The sequence below is a fragment of the Tripterygium wilfordii genome, chromosome 15, assembly GCF_013401445.1.
Source record: "Tripterygium wilfordii isolate XIE 37 chromosome 15, ASM1340144v1, whole genome shotgun sequence".
Taxonomy (NCBI): domain Eukaryota; kingdom Viridiplantae; phylum Streptophyta; class Magnoliopsida; order Celastrales; family Celastraceae; genus Tripterygium; species Tripterygium wilfordii.
The window spans coordinates 1,739,615-1,759,438 of NC_052246.1; the positions used below are offsets into that span (position 1 = coordinate 1,739,615).

The window sequence follows — 19,824 nt, forward strand, 5'->3', positions numbered from 1 at the left end:
AGCGCTCTTTATTCCTAACCGCAATCAACGGTCAATCTCTTTTTTTTTTTTTTCTTCCTTTCTCTTTCTCATTGCACTTTCTCTTTTTCCTTTTATTTTATCTTTTTAAACGGGACTCCTTTGAGACATGATGGCAAAGTCAAAGCGACAACTCTCCGCAATAACCGGCTAATACCGGTAATTTTACGGCCACGGCACCGAAGACCGGGCAGCAATTCCCAACAACGGCCACCGGGGGTAGTCGGTGGTTTTTAAAAAAAGTGGAGTGCACTTGATGTGAACAAAAATCACAAATGGGTAAGAAGGAGAGAATCTTGAGAATCAAGAGATGGTCCAAGCAGTTAGTTTTGAGGTATAAATGTTGCAATTATAACCCCAACACACAATGAATGCTAACTAACTTGTAATGTGAAACAGTGAAAGCCCAATGCTGTGTTTATTAAACCAAACAAAAAAGGGTGTATGTATGTACATGTATTGAAGGGCATTAAATCATTAATCCCCTCTACCTCTAGTGGGGAAAGGGAAGGCCTTTAATTTTGTTGTTGTTTCTTTTGGCTTGTTGAATGGTTGGGTTAGGTTCACTTTTTTAAAAATTTCATCACATGCCCACTAGTTGAGACTTGAGAGTCTTTTAGACCACAAAAGCCAAAAACCACCTCACTAGTGTTTTAGCACTAATATGTATTCTAATTTTGTTTATGGGTTGGTTGGCAGTGTTTGTAATTGGAAAAAATAAATTAATTTATAAGCTATTAAAAATAAATTAGCTTATAAGTTGTCAAATAAATTGTTTGGTATTTGGTGATACTTTTAAAATGATGTTAAATCATACTTGATGATTTTATCATACACTAACATATTTTTGAAATAAGTTTGTCAATGAAGTTGATATTTTTGAACATATATGGTGCGTATGATAAAATTAGAATTGTTACTGGTATGGTAAATTATCCATTGGTATATCATTACCGGCGTATTGGTTACCGAAAATAGCAAAAGACTGGTATACCGTTACCAATTGTTCGGTAAGGTAAATTTACCGATGACTTCGATAACGGTAACGGTAAGCAAAGTTCAAAACCGGTAAATTTCCCGATTACCGACATATATATTAAATATATATTAATATTATTTTTATTTTTAGTTTTATTTAATTATGACTATTAGATTAATCTAATTGAATCTAGACCATTGATTATTTTTAGTATTATCATTTATATATCACTCGTAGCAATTTCATTAACTTTAAAGCAGTGTTTGTTACATAACAAAATGCTTTGTTGGTATTGATTACAGGCTTATATTCTCTCTTTCCATAATGGTCTTTTATCTTTTATTTATCTTGTTTCTTCTAGGTTTTCTGCTGTGGAGTTTAAAACACTTCGAATACTAAAAATATTAGAAATTAATGAAATGAAAGATTTTCTGTTATAGATTGTTGGAATAATGTTATGTGAATTCTCCTTTCTTTTTTTCTCCGATTGATAGGTCTTTTTTCTTATTCACATGTAGCACAATGATACTTCTCATTAATCTATCAATTTTATTATTGGTATTGTAGACAAGATGAAAGTGTTATAGTCTCATACAATGACTATTAAGCACAATGCTACTTGATGCATTTTTTTCTTATCTTTTTTAAATAGGTTTTAAGAATTGATAAATTTATCAATTACCGACTTACCATTAACATATGTGGTGCGTAGGATAAAATGGTATGTGTTGTACCAATTAAACGTTGAAAATGACATGTAACCCATCAGCTTGGTAGCTCATGGGAACCCAACATGTTTATTCTATTAATTTAATCAATGAAGTAATTTTATTCCACTATTTTATCCCATAATTCATTGTCCAAATTTTTTTATTTTGATATAGATTCCATTATTTTTTAAAGCATAGTCTATAATTCATTGTTTTAGTTATGGATCTATTGTTTTTAAAATTCCATTGAAAAAAATAATTGAATTAAGATTCACCCGATAAAACTCACTGACAATAGATCTTGTCAGAAATAGTTTTTATGCACTGATTCTGAATATGTAATTTTTTTTAAAAATCTAATATGTATTGTGAAAGTTAAAAAGTTTCAAATTTTCATTTAAGAAACATGAACTCTCATGAACTACCTAGCACAACTGATTAAACATCCCTATTGGACAAAATTAATGAAACCCCGATAGTATGTAGAATTTATTGTGCCTAAACATGCACATCACTATCTCTAAACATTGATAGGTTTGAAGAGGACCTAAAGCATCGAAAATGACATGTTAATTAATCCAAAGGGCCTCCTCCTTTTGGAAATCCTTGGTTAGAAAGAAAAGGTTACAACTCACAATAGAGGGTCGTTAATTGTTTAGGAAAAGTCAGGAACTTCAAGGGGGCTTTTCGCAAGTAGCAAACTTGTTCTTTTCAATGGTGTCCATGACTCCATGGCATCCCACGTCATTGATTGGGTTTGGAAGGAGCTTCAGCAGCACATGGGCTTGTAAATTAATATGTATATCCCGTTTGGTCAGTGTCATTTTATGGTGTGACCTTTGACATATACTGTTGTTTGTGTTGGTTTGGGGCTGTTTTATTGTGTTGGTATTTATTCAGAAAACATACACATAAAATGAGTAGTTATATATATATACATATATATATATATATGAATTTTCCTATCTGTATTTAAAATAAAGATAAAAATATGAATAACTTTTTGAGGGTATAGATAAGTGAATGACAACGATGAAAATATATGTTCGCATTTTAGGTTTTTATTTTAAGTCCGTATGTGTGTCTATATATATATATACCCACATACTGTGTGATTGATTAATTAATTAATAGGGCAAACCTAAATAAATCAAAGAAGTAAATTATGATCACGTGTTTCTTTACATAGCAAATGAATTATGGTACCTAGCCACCTATTCCGCATGCAATGGGACACCCAACTTTTAATGAGAGAATAGAATTCAGAATAGCATAAAGTTTATAAATAAAAAAAAAAGTGAAAAGCGCGATGGTACGCATGGAGTGATGGACTGTTTCTCCCACACTCCATTTTATGTGGAATTGAAGAAGAAAAGAAATCAATGAAGTTGGTTATCATGTTTCTTTTGTGATTTGACTTACATATGTGTTGCGATTTGTTTGCCCCATGCACATTGTTTGATTTATTTGGATTCAAGTATTATAAAGTGTGACGATCCATTGAAAAATAAAATCGTACATGCTCAATACATTTACGAGAATCGATAAACTAAACAAGTAAAATTATCATAAATGTATGTATGTAAGCATGCATTATTGGGCGTGTCCCATAACCAACCATGTGTGAATATCTTCAATGAAAGTTGGAACTTTAATGAGAGATGGTTTACTTGTAAGGTCCCGCTCAATTTTATAAGCAAAAACCATGCGTGTTCCTTAACGGTCCATAATCCAAATGCGTGAGCCGGATTCCGTCGGCGGATTTGAAACGCAGATAAAACTTACCATTTCTCTCCGCATCTCACGTTGATCTGTGGGTCCCGCCCATACCCCTAAACTCCCACGCTCTCTAATCGCAATCGACGCCGATTTCATGGTCCTATAAATCCGGCGGGATAGAGACACGTGTCATTTGTTCAGGCTACATTAATATCGGTCATGTGAGTACAGTCTGACACACTACACGTGCCCCACACCCATGTGTGCTTTCTCCCTGACCCTTCACCCTGCACGTGCCTTCCAGATGTGGTCCAATAGGTGTCAAACATATGAGACTCCCCCTCACATGCCCCTAACCACCGCTGCACCTGCACTAGCTGTTTAGGTTAAGTACAGAAAATTTTCAGGCTCGGTGGCATGTAAATTTAGAGAAAGGACATAATAGAAGAATAATTTGAAATAATGCCTTTTTGTCTTCGTATATCAGAATGTCTAAGAATGTGCATTAGTTTACCCAAGGAGAATTGATATATATATATACACACGATGAAATCCATACACTTTATTATCCTTTTGGGTGCACACTGAGTAAACTTGTCGAGTTTACATGTTACCCCCACAAATTACGCATGTTAGATAAACTCATACCTTCGAAGATGATAGCCGAACGAACATGATTACCATGCATCTTACCATCATGCCAACATCATTATCCACTACCAAGCAGTCTTCTTAGTTGCTAGGAATGCATTCAATCTTGTTAGTTTAGTTTTCCTTGTTTGGATTTATGAGTGAACATTATTAATGTGAGAAGTTTGTGTACAGCTCTCCTGCAAATAAATAAAAAAGGTAGACCAGATCACCGACAACATCGTGATCGTGATCATGACTCATGAATCATGACAACGAATGGCCCATTAGTGTGAGTACTGAGTAGGTTGCCAGTGATTTTCCAGGCCCAACTCAAGCCCGGAACTAGTGATACTTTAGGGCCCAACCCAATATAATTCTCGCTCCCCGAGTCAAAAATATTCAGTTGTATACGCACCTATGCATTTCACTTGCAACAATCCTCATAAAGAAACCTTACAAAAGACTAAGACAAAAAAAACTGAACTAGTAAGGAGTCTTTTTACTGTTTTCCCCACCTTTGGTTGTTCATGCCAACCCTAAATTTCAGAACTAATCCCTCCAGCCGTCCTTGGTCAACCGTCGAGCAGCAAGGCCTGGAGATGCGAAGCTTGGAGTGAGAGGCACGGAGGGTGTCTTGGGCGCCTCCTCGTCATCATCCCACTTATCATCCCAACCGTTATCCCATCCATCATCAACTATATCCGCTTTTGCTGCCACGCTGGAAATGGGCAGCTCCTTGTCTAGCCTATGATAAATTGAGCTGTTGCTAGAGACTCGCTTCCTATAAAAGGTGATGCACATCCAACCAGATGCCAATATCAGAAATATGGCTAACGATAAAAATGCAATCGTAGGCATTAGTGAAAAGTTCATGTTTGTTCGCTTAGGAGTGTTCCGATCCCCTATATCGAGGCTGCATCGGCTATTTCCCGCTAATAAGACTATTGAGTTGTCTGTGCCTCCATCTTGAATGGTAACCTTCATCTGCACCAAAGATTATGTTACAAACCACTAAAAGGGTACTAACAGTCACATCATGCAAACACATTGTTAAAACAAATTTCACAACGAAAAAAACACCAACATCAGGTTAAAGGGATAAATCCTCAAGATAACTCGACTGAAGAAGATAATTAGAATTTATTAGATGATCAGAAAACTAAGTACCAGATCGTTGAATGCACAAGAACAGAATTCTTGTTAATAAAATCAAAGAAAAGGATGAATACATATGTTTGAGATCCCAACTAAAATTTTCTGAACTGTTGGGTTAATGCAGTGGCCCATAGGTGTGTCAAGAGCTCCTGACGTGTGCCACCATGGTAAAGCACATTAGAGGATTTCCCCCCTTAAGCGAGTGTGGGCAGAGGAATGGGTCGAGGTGCATTTTGGCAAGCATTACTATTCAGTAAACAGATAATAATATCTTGGAATTTAGAAAAGCAATTGTTTTGGAACATTTTTGTGTCACAGGAGTATTGTGCGTGGGCCATCAATAAAAGCGGTTGCATTAGCCTTCCTGTCATGGTGCAGATCCCATGATAGAACCATTCACATTTCACCTCTAGGACTGGAGATGGGCCCTGATTTATACTACTACGTATTAATAATTCACCTATCAGGTTTGGCCTTAGATGTACTGGAAAATTTGAAGGCAAAATACAGTTTTACATGCATCACATGTGGAGTAGAGCTACTTCTCATATAGCTTTAAACCATCATAACTCATAGAAAAATCAATTACGACAAAAGGACGACCTGAAAAATTCAAAGATCATGTGAAAGTAAAGGGGCATCAATTGTGATATAAAATGGACATGAATCACTCCTGGTCTGCCTTTGACCTTGCACGATATTGTCCAAGAGGAAAATATGTTGGTTGAAAATGATAAACCTTTCAGTGAGGAATTAGTTTCAAGAGACAACTGGAAATTCTGAACCACTCATAAGTTTTCAGAATCAACGAGGTTGCGATATCTGTTTAGGCTCATCAAAATAATGAGAAGGCCCCTACAACAACACTTCAATGAATATATGCGTGAGTACTCTCATTGGTCATCCTTGTTCAGATTCCTCTTAAACACACACTCCTCCTTATGACTTTCCCAATGACATTGATGATCAGATAATAAGAAAGTACGAAAGGAACATATGCATAACAGTCATTTCATAAAACAGAGAGTGACGGAGAGGCTAAAAAGAATTACACATCATTATGGTCTCACTATCATCCTATTTCGCACCACCCAAAAAAAATCACATACAGGAGCAGTAAGAGCAACCAGGACAGGTTAACGATACAAACTAGCAAATGTTGGACTTAAAGCTCTTCGAAAAGCTTCAAGTAACCATTTAGTGATGTATAAACATACCTTTTTGTTTTCTTTCTCCTGAAGCTGGATTTCAGTTTCCTCTAGTTTAACAAAATCAGAAGCAACTATTTTAACAGAGAGAGGACCTTTCCCCTTGTTTTGAATTAAAAGTGATAGACCCGGAGAATCTGGATCCAAATCAAATTAAATCAGAAATTATTTTCATGTAAAGAAAATAATACAAAAAAGAAACACTGTACTTCAGGCATAGGTTAACTTCTTTCAAAGCAGAAGACCAAATTAGATTCATACGAGAAAAAAGACAACCTAATGATGTGGAGCCACACTTAGCTACTAGTTGCTGGAATTAACAATTTGACTATCTGCCAGAAATTCATATTCCCTGCATTCAAACACTCTTGCATTACACCCTTGAAAAAGACACATTAATTTAGTTGTTTTGAATACTATTTTCCTTATCGGCAAGTAACTTCTCGTAAAGTACTAAATGTTGAACTATTGTTATTATCACGATTTCTTACCCCATTAATTTGAATTCTAAGTACTTTGTGCAAAAAATAGACAAGGTTCCTGCAGTGGAGGAGGGGTTTGAAAATACTGAGATGTACATAACCCCCACCTCTCCTCTTCTTCCCCCCTAAATAACGAAGAAGATTTTCTCACATTTTCAATAATTTAACAAAGATAAAATGTTGAGCCTAACATTGAAAAAGAAGAAGCAAAAACAATGCATCATTCCAGGTGATCAAACAACATTAGATTGATTTAATAAGAAGCGAAAGCATACCATTTCCAGGTACTCTCAAACATGCAACCAATTTCTTCTCCTCGTCAGTGCAGTTATTAGCTGAATCGCATTCTTGACTCTGAGAACTGTCCTTCTTTACCAGTCCCGAATCTGCTTCATCTTTCCCCTCCTTGATTGGTTTTCCATCACCACCTTTAGATTTCTTGATTGCATCTCCTTTACCCTTTTCCACATCTTTAGTTTCTACACTGGATCCGGTGTTACTTATATCTTCCTTTGTTGCATCCTTAGTTGTATTCACTGGATCTCCCCCAGTTTGTTTTACTTTATTAACTTCATTTGACTTTTGAGTCAAGTGAGAAGCGGCTTTATCATCCAAATTTGGATCCAATCCATCATTTCCCCTTACAATTTCCTAAATTTCAAGAACCAAAATTAACAAGAGCATACCATTAAAATGATTAAAACAATATAAACTAGATTCGGTTCTCCGTTGTTTACCTTGGAATCAGCGACACACAAGTCAATGGCGAGTGGAACTAGTAAGAGAAAAAGACCCACCAAAAGAGAGCTTCTTATTTCCATGTTTAAGATCGATCCAATTCTTTATACTACAAGAAGACAACTGTATTCAATAAATTTGTAAGAACAAAGGGTCAAACAAGTAGAGTTTGAAGGAAAGAGAGCATATTTTGTAAACTAGTGAGCGAAAGAGAGGCTGGAGCTTGGGAGGATACTGACCTAGAAGACGGCGTGGATTCTCTCTATCTTGTAGAACCCATCTGCTCGGGGTCTCTGTTTCTCGTATACTCCAAGAATAGAGGGGTTTGAGAGAGTCGAGAGTCGAGAATTCAATTTAGAGAAATATACGACAGACCCGAAGAAGAAGACGTTGACCAGCTTGTCCATTTTGTTTCTCTCCTATTGTCCTTTTTTTTGAGGTTGGCAATAATTAAGCTTCTTTTGATTTTTATTTTTATAAATCAAACCCGCAAGCGCATTGCAATAATTAAACTTACAACTTTTTTTTAAATACTATTCTGAAATATATTTTTTGTTGGAATCGAACCACTTATTGTAGTAATTAAGCTTAAAACTTATTGAGAAATTAGGAGGAAATGTAAAACAAATAGTTAGCTTAATTATTGTCACAAAGTTAAAAATACAAAACATATTAGTTTTGCACATTGAAAATTTAAATAGGCATGGAATAAAGCAAAAACAAAAAAAGAAGCTTATTTTGTACCTCAAGAGTGGAATATGCTTTAACCATTTAAGAAGGAACAAAATAAATCTGGCCTAGGATAGACTGGTCACCTTGTTCACTTGGTGGTGGTGGTGGTTAAATCATAAATGGGCCGGAATGAGATTGAACTTGTTATTGGGCTTCTACTTTTTGGGCCAGTTAATCCATCCTAGTTGGGTTGGGCCTGGTTCGCTCCAAATGTCATAAACGGGCGGGCCTACTTTTTGGGCCATTGTTCAGCAAACACCGTCTCTCTTTAAAAAAAAAAATTAAAAAATGTCCACCGTCTCTGCTCTGTCTCGCACTCCTCTCTCCCCTAGTCCCCTTTCTTGCCCATTAAAGACACACACTTCTGTACAAAGCTCCACTTTCATGGCTTCCTTATTAGCTCCCTAAACACCCATCTCGCTTATTCAATAACTTATAATTGCATCAGAGCTCCACTCCAATCCACAGGTGCTCTCTCACTTAATTTACTCTCATACTTTATACCATTACTTGATTTCTTTAACTTTCTATGTTTCATTGCTTGGAGCTTTCTCTTTGTTCCATTTCCAGATCTAACACTTGCATTTTTGTCTCCAGGCTCCTCATCTTCTTCTTTTTTCTTCCTAAATTAATGATCTCAAAAGTGCTGCTTGTTCCTTTCTCTCTGTCACTGTCCCCCTAATTATCTCTCTCAGCAATTTTGAGCCGGTGATCCTGTCTAGTGAATCACAGAATCGACCTTGAAGAACTTTTTTTAATTTAGAAAATGCATCGGTTATTGGCTTCGGCTTTCCTCTGCTTCTCCCTCACACTGTTGGTTTCCTGCCGTACTGGTTTTGGGGAACCGATAACGTGCTCGGGAATAGTACCAATGAGGACTAGATGGGACCGTATATCAATTACGGATTTTGGGGGTGTCGGTGATGGGAAGACTTTGAACACCAAGGCGTTTAGGGCAGCAATATACCGGATTCAGCATCTGAGGAGGAGAGGTGGAACGCTTCTTTACATACCTCCGGGGGTGTTCTTATCGGAGAGCTTTAACTTGACCAGTCACATGACTCTCTACTTGGCTAGAGGTGCTGTTATCAGAGCCTCTCAGGTGATTAATCTCTCTTACCTCCATGTTTTTAAATGCTTGCTTATTATTTTATTAACTTAGTGGGATTCTTCTAAAATTGGAATATTGAACAGAAATGTAGAAAATTTTATTCTAATGTGAGTTCGTTTTGTCCAGACATGTGTATTGCTGGGAGTACAAAATTTCTGGTTTGTCTTTCTTAGCAGATATAGTAAGGTGACATTATTACTTATGGAATTGACTTTTTCAATCTCAACGATTGAATAATAATTAGTTAGTGTGATTTCTAGCAAGCCGCAATGGTGAAATCTGTAGTAGACATGCTCACATGCTGCTCTTATGAAGCAGTGCTAGAGCATCTAGGTTTGAGTCCGAGTAGCGGGATGGAAATTTCTACCTCTAACAAATTCCTATAGTGAATTCAATTACTTATTTGAATTGATTCTATAGAATCATGGGGATCTACATATGGTTGTAGTGCAGGTTAGATTATTTTGCACTTCGTTTATACTAAATGAAAATTTTGGTTTCCTTCGTTGCTTTAGATTTTGCAATGTAGTTGAGATGTCAATCCATTGTTGCTGGCTTGATCAGAATTCTATTGTTCTTCTGGCCCAGAATTTTTGGCATTGAATTAGTAAGTCACCATGAGAGATGGTATGGTGGGACCAGTATGAAATAAGTTTAAGACATCGGAGATCTGATTTGAATGGTTGCATGTGCATGACATGTACAGAATTTAATAGTAAGATTGTTTAACAGCTGGATCTATGGTGGTGGGGCAGTCTTTGAGGCTGTCACATTAGATATGATGCTGACTCCTTTACCATCGAATGTGTTGGAATGTGATTTTTCATGGGATTCATGCATCGGATCTTAAACGGATAGGACATAGCTTTATATTATATTACATTTAATGCAAAAAAATTTCACCCTTATATTTCATTTCATCTAAGGTATATAATGTGCTTCTCTCCAAACAACTTTGTTTCCTGCCAACCTCTGGGAAGAAAGAGAATGTTAAAATTTTCAGCTTTCCTCTCAATTGTTTCTGTTCTAAGGTGTCCATTTGGCCTCTACGATTCTATGAAATTTTTCCCTGGGTGGATGTCTCACTATTGTGCTATTGGATATAAATTGATTTGTTATTAATGCTGACCCTGTCACAAAAATACCAATATTTACCAATTCTTACATGAGGAATTGACAAAATTGAAAGACTGCGCCTTCTAATTTTGTACCACTCCTATTGATGCTCCAGGACACGCAAACTTGGCCTTTAATTGCCCCTTTGCCATCTTATGGGAGGGGTAGGGAACGTCCAGGCGGAAGGTACATGAGCTTTATTCATGGAGATGGACTTCGTGATGTGATCATTACTGGTGAGTCTTTAGCAAGAACATGTTCTTCTCATCTTCGGTTGCAATATATCATGGTAGATTACTTCTGTTTACCTTAAACACCTGCTATCACCTGATATGCAATAAGAACCTGTTTCTAGTGACAAGATACTGTGTACTAGAGAGTAGAGAAATATAGTGGGTAATATTAGCTCTACATTGTTTGGTGAATGGTATTGCATTGTAAATCTATAATACTACTTTTGCACTGATATATTAGGCAAGAGAATATGATGTGGTTTTTTTGTTTTAATCCGAATGAACATGCTTTCTGCAAAAGTTATAAGCCTGCTTTCTGTTTAGGTGATCACTGGAATGTTTGATTTTTACAGGTGAGAATGGGACAATTGATGGCCAAGGAGATGTCTGGTGGAACATGTGGAGGCAGAGAGCTCTCCAATATACAAGACCAAATCTCATTGAATTCAAGAATTCGAGGAGCATAATAATTAGCAATGTCATTTTCCAAAATTCTCCTTTTTGGAACATTCACCCTGTTTACTGCAGGTATTAATTTAACACATAGTGCACCCAAACAAGTCCCATTCAATCTGGGTAAGAAGTGCAAGTAAACTACAATCATGGGATCTAATAGTTTTTTGTTTCTTTCTTAACAGCAATGTTGTTATCCGATACGTAACCATTTTGGCCCCAGCCGACTCTCCCAATACTGATGGAATTGATCCAGGTATATATTAGTGCTCAATCAACGGTACAGTTATTTTGTTCTCTCCCTGAGAATTCATGTTTAGGCATCTCTGCATCCACATATATATTTGGGAATGACATCTAGATCCAAGGCATTCTTGTTGAGGTTGATGAGACATATTGTTCCTACACTTTGACATTTATGAGATGTTAAGGTTCATACCACAGCCCTTTCTAGCTACTTCTAACTGTGCAATGAAAAGAAAGTAGCCTTGAAATTGCAATACCTTGATCAGCCAAGACTGGTGACTCCTTTTCGTTTCTTTTCTTTTTCGTTTCTTCCCCCCTTGTGGCTGAAGTAATTAAATGAGCACAATGGTATATAGGATAGAGATACACTGAACGCTAGACCACGTGCCATTCACCACCTTGGTCTCATCATAGGACCCTTGATTTCCCTCCTCCCTAGCTTATAAATGGAAGAACATCAGGAGAAAACTAACTTTGCATGCTTTTACTGAGATTTCATTTCTACCTACTCAGGACTAAGTAGATAGAACAGGCAATGGTAAACTTTCAGTTAGGTTGGTTAAAAATTTGTTAGAAAAAGGTGGTTGTTGGAGCTATTCACATGTATGCTACTTGCTAGTATCAAAGGATATTTTTTGCCAGAATTTCTAATGACGTATAGTTATATTACTATTTTTACAGATTCGAGCACCAATGTCTGCATAGAGGACTCTTATATTTCTACTGGAGATGATCTTGTAGCTGTGAAGAGTGGATGGGACGAATATGGGATTGCTTATGGTCGCCCTAGCTCCAGCATCACCATCAGGCGGATAACAGGTTCATCCCCATTTGCTGGAATTGCAATCGGAAGTGAAACTTCTGGCGGGGTACAGAATGTCTTAGCTGAAAATATCAACCTTTACAACATGGGAGTTGGCATTCATGTGAAGACAAACATTGGTAGAGGAGGATTCATAAGAAACATCACTTTTTCTAATGTGTATATCGAAAATGCAAGGAAGGGGATCAAAATTGCAGGTGATGTCGGGGACCACCCCGACAACAACTTCAACCCAAATGCCCTCCCCGTTGTGAAAGACATTACACTGAAGGGTGTTTGGGGTGTGAAGGTTCAACAACCGGGTTTAATACAAGGCTTGAAGGATTCTCCTTTTACTGGGATATGCCTCTCTAACATCCACCTTCATGGTATTTCGGGGTCCAAATATACTCTATGGCAGTGTTCAGCTGTCAGTGGAGCTGCGTTCCAAGTAAGTCCATGGCCATGCGCAGAGTTAACGGCCACCTCTCAGGAGAGTACATGTTCCCAATTCTCATAACTTCTGAGATTCATGTATCTCGTGTATGTTTCTGATATATTATTAGAGTTCGAGTTTTCAATTTGTGCAATCAGAACAGTGAACTTGTCCTTAATCAGGGGCAAATAAGTTCTTCCCCGGAATTTGTAATGAAATAATTCTATAAGTTGAATGAAATGTCTTTTCTAGCTCTCATCAATCTTCTTATGAGCATCGTGTTTTATCAAGTTCTTCCCTGTGCAGATGTCTGAAAAAGGAGCAAAAAGCCCAATAATGTACTTGGCTCATGTCAAGTGATGAAAATCCACGTATGGACCCTATCTACATTGTTAATAGTTATGCTGATGTATAGATATACTTCGACAGTTCGACCACCAGTCTTTCATAGATGCCCATACCGTTCTGACTGCAATAACAACAAATACTTTTTCTTCTTATTTCTGGATAGATATGGACTGCAATTATCAATATGGACAGCAAACAATTATTGGGTCTCTCTGAGCAGCAAGATTGGAAGCTTATGCAGTTATGTAAACAATTCACTTTTTTTTTTCATCAACATATATAGATACAACAGTACAACACCATATATTGCAAACAGAAGTGACTAATATGACAGTATCAGCACCCCAACCTAAACCATCCCAGCCATTTTTTCCGCTGCATTATCTTGACACTTCTTGTCCTTCTTGTGCCATTACAGCCTTCTTGTTGCTTTCCCACGCATGCCTTTACAGATATGCTCTCCTGAAAAATCTCCATAGTCATAATTCTTGATCACAAAAAAATTGCCTCTCTAAATAGCACATGTGAAAGAATAAAACATTCTTCAAACTTACTTGACCAGTCAGTAATGGAAGGCCTTGCTTGTCTTCATGAACTATTGTTATGTCATCATTCTGGCTTGTAAGTGTGGTTGAATCTGATCCAAGCCTTGATTTTCCGGCTAGGTCAATAGTGCAAGCGCTTGACCTTGATGTATTCCCTCCATTGATCTCAAGGCTCAACTGAATGAGTGCAACAACATGCACAAGTATTAAATATGGTGACTGAAATTTCTTGATAAGAAGACTAATTAATGGGTTAATTAACCTGAAATACGCGCTTCTCAAGCATGCCTAATCGATCCATTAGAGTGCCTTTCTGATGAACTTCCTCCAGTGCAGAGGACAGGGTCTTGCACTGATCTTGTAGTTCCACTTCTCGGTTAATGTCCCCGGTTGAACGATTTTCTTCCAGATACTCAACCTGCAAATGATGAAATCTTTTTTATAAGCTTGAGCTTAATTCACATATCGTATCGAAGTCTTGAGACATATATACCAAGCGATCAAGGCGAAAATCCAGTCTCGCAAGAACTGGCAAGGGTGGAGCACATTCCTGCTTTTCTTCTTGATCCATGACACAAAATTAAAACTTGAGATATATCCTCTATGAAAACGCAGTATTGAAGTTCATGCTCTGCTGCTGATATTTCAATGAATATCAGAGAGAAGGCTTTTGGATAGGGCTTTAAATGACATAACCACCTTCCCATACCCTTTTGCAACTATCTACACAATCTTCTTCAAAAGATCCCATCATCTCATTTTGTCTTTTACCCTCAAGCTTTGCTTCTGTTATTTATGCAGCATTTACATATTTTTCCACATTTACTGCGATCTCTCTCTCTAACGTCAACCTTCAGATCAAAACTGGTTCAAAGTCTGGTGTTTGGAAGACCAGTGCCATACTTGGAACTTACCTCCAACTCCCAGACCATTAATTTTCATAGTAAATTCTGAGATTACTCTGTAATGTCAATGTTGGATGATCAAATCTATGTCACATTATATGAAATTCATTTGCTTCATATTCATCTTCCTTTTGCCCTCACAAACACCTTCCAATCTTTCAATCAAATTGCAGAAGATTCATAGAAACAACAAATTGCAGAGGATTCATAGAAACATCGTATATATTCATAACTGCATATATAACAAAGCAATGGTACAAACGCAGTGTACCAGAGTCTGAAATTATAAACATCCATGCACTTGGACGCAACATTATATCAACCTAGCTTCGTCTATATCACAAAGAAAAGGAAAGAAAGAAAACGCAGGAAGAACACTATAGATAGATGCATCATTATAGGGGTAACAGTAAAAGTGTAAAACAAGGATTTCCACTCAAAAGTTCAAAAACTTTCGAATTCTCCCCATGAACCAATCCTTCTCGTGGTGGTGGTGGTGGTGGTGTTCCTTCTCATGATTCTCCTCCTCTCTCTTCTCATCTTTACGGGGTTGGGCCCATCTCATACGTTCCCTCCTCAGAAACGGAAACCTGGTCCCCTCCCTCACCCATCTCGCCGGGATCTGTCTTACTCCGCCTCGAAACATCGGATCGGGGCCAAGGCCCTTAAAACCGGAGATGAGCATGTCGTCACCGTACGAAACCACACGGCTACGGAACGGGCCCCACGGCTTCAACATCTGGTGATGGTGGCGGCATCGGTGAGCGCGACTGTGGGGGCGCATCAATCGGCCAGGGGAACGGAAACGGCGGTTGATCGGACGGAAACTGATGATCGTGAGGGGTACAGATTCCGTTTCCGTCTCCGTCTCCGATGATGATGATTCTACAGCGGCGGTATCATCAGATTCTGGAATATCTGAGAGGGGTTCCCAGTCAACGACGGTTGCGGGTCGGGATTCGGGTTTCTCACTAGGGAGGAGGATTGCTCTAGTGGTTTTGGTTTCAGGATCGGGGAAAGTCCTAGGCAGATCATGTCCGATGACATCTTTTTCCGTCTTATCTATGCGATCAAGATCGATAGAATGAGTGGTGGAGGAGAAGAGGAAGATGAAGATTGCGACGGTAACAGCGAGTCTGCCCATCATCGTCAATGGCGAGGACTGGAGGATAAGTTTCGCTTTTTTGAGAGAGAAACGAGTTTTGTGATTATTATATACTAATGCAGTAGATTAGAGATAGTTACGGGCAGATAATTAAGTTTTGTGGATGTTTGAATTGAAATTGGAATCGAACACGTGATGGGAGGGAAGCTTAACTTGGGCAGTCCGTTGGTTTGGTCGTTTGACTCTAGGATCGTATTAAACGGAACTTTTGGTATTTAACAGTAATCTTTTACAGATTAAATGGGCCTATGTGTTGCTCGGATAGATATACGGGCCTGACTTTTCTGGGCTTAACAATTGTTTTATGTATATAATATTAAATTATGTCACGAAAAATGCTTCATCCCCACTTTAAGATCCCAAAAGACTTTCCATTAATGTATGTTTTTAATCCACGACTAATTTAATGTCACGTAGATTTGGTAGTCTTCCAAGAGTCACAAAATAAGGATATAACATTACCCTTTAGTCCCTTACGTTATTCATAATTTAGTTATTGTAGATGATTGAGGCATTTCAACGAACACTTTGTATGGCTTGTTAATTCTGCAATTTTCTACAATGACATGAACAGAAGTAAAACTGAACCCAAATGGTCATAACCTCCGCAACAAATTTAATGACGACAAGCAATTTACTTTAAACATGAAAAACCAACCAAATATCGTCGTTAAAAAAAAAAAAACATAATTGTACAATAGAGGAAGCCACTGCAAAATCAGGTAGAAATAACCGATGTGTAGAAAGAAATAAGAAAGACAGGTTATCTTGTTTCTACAGTTGTGGGTTGGGCTTTGGGCCTGAGAGTTTTCATGGGCTAGATTAACCTTTTCTTAATGATGGTTCATATTAGCCATTAGGGGTTCTCTAATATTAGAGCACCTACATCAGTTTCTCTTAACAGATTTCCTAAAATACAGATAAAATGTCACTTTCCCCTATTTTACAGATTCCCTATCCAATCAACACTGCATCAGATTACCTATCATATTCTCTATCACATTATAATAATATTTCTTTCTCTTTCTTTTGTTTATTCTTTTAACTTGTATAAATAAGAGAACAAATAATTATTTTTTAACATCTTTGGTGACCCGATAATCTAAAAATTAATCTGAATTAATATATTAAATAATTTAAAAAATAATTAAACTAATTGAATTTTTTCTTCCCCACAAAAATCACATTACTACATTCCCCTCACCTATCCAACCCACAAAAATCACATTGCTACATTCCCCTCACCAACCAATCCCACAAAAATCACATTGCTACACTACCCTCACCTACGATCCCTACAAAATTCACATGCCTACACTATACCCTCCACCTACCATTCTACATCCACCAATCCCCAATGACCACTTCTATATATCCTTTTTATGAGCAACATTTATCTTTGTCAATACCAAACATCTCTCCCATTTACTTGTTTACTACATTCATTTCCATCAATGAGACCATTTATCAAGAAATTCGTTTTTAACTCATCGTCAAGCTCTTCCTCTGATGATGATGTTGAAGATATACTCCTTCTTGAAGCTGAAAGATTGAGCTTGGAAATGAGCAGAGGATTGACATCACGTGATCGGCGTTTGTACATCAACCGAGGATCCATACAAGGCCATAATAGACTTTTCAATGATTATTTTGCTGAAAATCCAGTGTATCCTCATGATCGATTTCGGAGAAGATTTCGTATGAGTAGAGATTTATTTTTACGTATCCAGGAGGCAGTGGAAGCTCATGATCCTTATTTTCGACAAAAAAGAAATGCTGCTGGAAAGCTAGGGTTATCTCCTCTACAAAAGATAACGGCTTCATTGAGGAAGCTTGCTTATGGCGTCACCGCAGATTTTATGGACGAGTATGTTAGGATTGGAGAATCCACAGCTATAGCCAGTTTGAAGAAATTTACAAGAGCAATAATTTCTATTTTCGGTTCAGAATATTTGAGGTCCCCAAATAGCAATGATATTGCTAGATTATTGGAGATCGGGGAAAATCGAGGTTTTCCTTGAATGTTGGGGAGTATTGACTGTATGCATTGGAAATGGAAGAATTGTCCGAGTGCGTGGAAAGGTATGTATACTGGTCATATCCACGAACCCACACTCATATTGGAAGCTATAGCTTCGTATGACCTTTGGATATGGCACGCATTCTTTGGTATGCCTGGTGCTCTCAATGACATCAATGTGTTAGACCGATCCAACGTTTTTTCAGAACTTACACAAGGTCGTGCACCTGCTGTGAACTTTCATGTTAATGGCAATCAATACTCAATGGGGTATTATTTAGCTGATGGATAGGCTCTTGTTCTTCAGTGATGATTCCAATATGTGAATCTCCCCTCGACATCCCATCAAGAATCGTATCAAAAAAACAATCACCACTGCGGTTTAAATTCATTACTGAAAAAAAAAGATTAAAATGCAAGCATAATGCATTCAATGATGAGATCTGAAAGAGAACATGGTAATCCTAACTTTGTGGGGAACTACTTTAAACATTAGCATGGTTGTGGGAAACAAAAGCAATTTCTAAACAGGCTCACACTAATCAAGTTTCATTGACAGAGACATGACATAGAAATCCAAAACAGGGTTATCTTTCAAACCTTTTACACATAGTAAATACTTTAGTTGAATACGTAACTTTTTGATCAATTATATAATCATACGAGATTGCATTGAGAGATACAGAAAGTCAAAAAGAGATGGGCCATGTATATCACAACAAAGAAGTACTTTTTTGGTAATTCACTAAAAGGAAATCCTCTATAGCAATTTCGTTAACAGCATTCATACAACTAAAAAAGGACTATGTTCCATGTTAAAGGCAAAACATTTACACCCTTTGAAACCCAACAATTCAGTTATTTCAAAGAAGACACCATCTTAGTGAAAAGAGAAACCAACCCGAAGACAAAGAAATCAGAGAACAACAGAACACATCAACCCATCACCAAATCATATGAACCCATTTAATTCACATAAAATAAACAAACTCAGCCCACTTATTTCACATACCATATGAATCAATCGACCATCAATTGAATGAAATTAAACTAACTAACCATTACCTATCTCCTTCCAATCCTATGTTCTTCAGCCTCAAAACTCTGAAACCCAAACAAAATTGAGGAAATAATCAACGACATAGTTAAGTAAAATCAGTTGCAGATTATGAAGAGAAATCGAACCAAGTAGAAATCGAACAACCATAACAAATATGTAGATCCATGAGAGAAAGACCAGAACAGAAAAAGTGCAGCAAAGAGACGAGAGTAGTGCCAAAATGGAACTCTTTTTAACAACCTCGATATGGAGAGCAAGGATACATACCCAGCGAAGGTAGACGATGGTCGGAGAAGATCGATGACGCCGGAGAAGGATTGAGAGAAATAGAAGAGAGAGAGACGGTGTTTTGCATCGTACGAGATAGTGAGAGGATATTGTTTATTAGGTTTATTGATAAAACGATTAAACATTATTATTTTATTCTTACAGATTGCTACAGTCGTTCCCTAGATGTAGGGAACTACTGTAGCAAGTCTTTATAATAGGGGGACTCTAGGGAATCTGATGCAGAGCTAAATTTTGACAAGTTCTCTAAATTTATTCCCTATTTTACAGACAGACCCATGTTTAGGTAATCTGCTGTGGATGCTCTTAGCCATTAGGGGTTCTCTAATATTCAAAAGGTACAGTTAGCTAATATTAGAGCATCTGCATCAGTTTCTCTTAACAGATTCCCTAAAATACAGACAAAATGTCACTTTCCCCTATTTTACAGATTCCCTATCCAATCAACACTGCATCAAATTACCTATCATATTCTCTATTGCATTAAAATAATATTTATTTCTCTTTCCTTTATTTATTCTATTCATATAAACTACTTCTATTTAAAATAATAAATTAATTACATTTAAAACAATATATTAATTAAAATAATAAATTAATGTTATTAAAAATTAGAGAAAAAAATTGAGGAGAGAGAAAAAGTTAGGAGAGACAGAGGAGAGAGAAAGAAAGGAGTGATGAGAGAGTGAGGAGAGAGAAATAAGAGAGAGAGAAAAGTGAGG

The 19,824-nt window shown here is 37.2% G+C and overlaps 4 protein-coding genes across 5 annotated transcripts; 2 read left to right on the top strand and 2 right to left on the bottom strand.

Moving 5' to 3' along the window:
- Positions 1-4,371: 4,371 nt before the first annotated feature.
- Positions 4,372-8,041, bottom strand: LOC120015882. Of its 2 annotated transcripts, none has more exons than XM_038868374.1 (5): positions 7,882-8,041; positions 7,642-7,751; positions 7,180-7,555; positions 6,432-6,559; positions 4,372-5,043 (listed from the first exon to the last, which is right to left on the bottom strand). In XM_038868374.1, exons 2-5 carry the CDS (start codon positions 7,723-7,725, stop codon positions 4,609-4,611), a joined length of 1,023 nt encoding a protein of 340 aa, XP_038724302.1. In that variant the 5' UTR covers positions 7,726-7,751; positions 7,882-8,041; the 3' UTR covers positions 4,372-4,608. The 2 variants fall into 2 exon arrangements, with proteins under 2 accessions (XP_038724302.1, XP_038724301.1); XM_038868373.1 differs by having other exon boundaries at positions 7,642-7,765; positions 7,882-8,040.
- A 640-nt stretch (positions 8,042-8,681) lies between these two features.
- On the top strand, positions 8,682-13,029 carry LOC119980089 (probable polygalacturonase). The gene is made up of 6 exons (XM_038822746.1): positions 8,682-8,842; positions 8,972-9,476; positions 10,717-10,837; positions 11,188-11,362; positions 11,473-11,543; positions 12,215-13,029. The coding sequence occupies exons 2-6, from the start codon at positions 9,141-9,143 to the stop codon at positions 12,853-12,855; spliced, it is 1,344 nt and encodes a 447-aa protein (XP_038678674.1). The 5' UTR covers positions 8,682-8,842; positions 8,972-9,140; the 3' UTR covers positions 12,856-13,029.
- Positions 13,030-13,259: 230 nt separating this feature from the next.
- On the bottom strand, positions 13,260-14,644 carry LOC119980150. Its single transcript, XM_038822811.1, has 4 exons — positions 14,158-14,644; positions 13,927-14,082; positions 13,674-13,841; positions 13,260-13,581 (listed from the first exon to the last, which is right to left on the bottom strand). The coding sequence occupies exons 1-4, from the start codon at positions 14,233-14,235 to the stop codon at positions 13,456-13,458; spliced, it is 528 nt and encodes a 175-aa protein (XP_038678739.1). The 5' UTR covers positions 14,236-14,644; the 3' UTR covers positions 13,260-13,455.
- Positions 14,645-17,188: 2,544 nt separating this feature from the next.
- LOC120016766 lies at positions 17,189-17,755 on the top strand. Its single transcript, XM_038869681.1, has one exon. The coding sequence runs from the start codon at positions 17,189-17,191 to the stop codon at positions 17,753-17,755; it is 567 nt and encodes a 188-aa protein (XP_038725609.1).
- Positions 17,756-19,824: the final 2,069 nt, after the last annotated feature.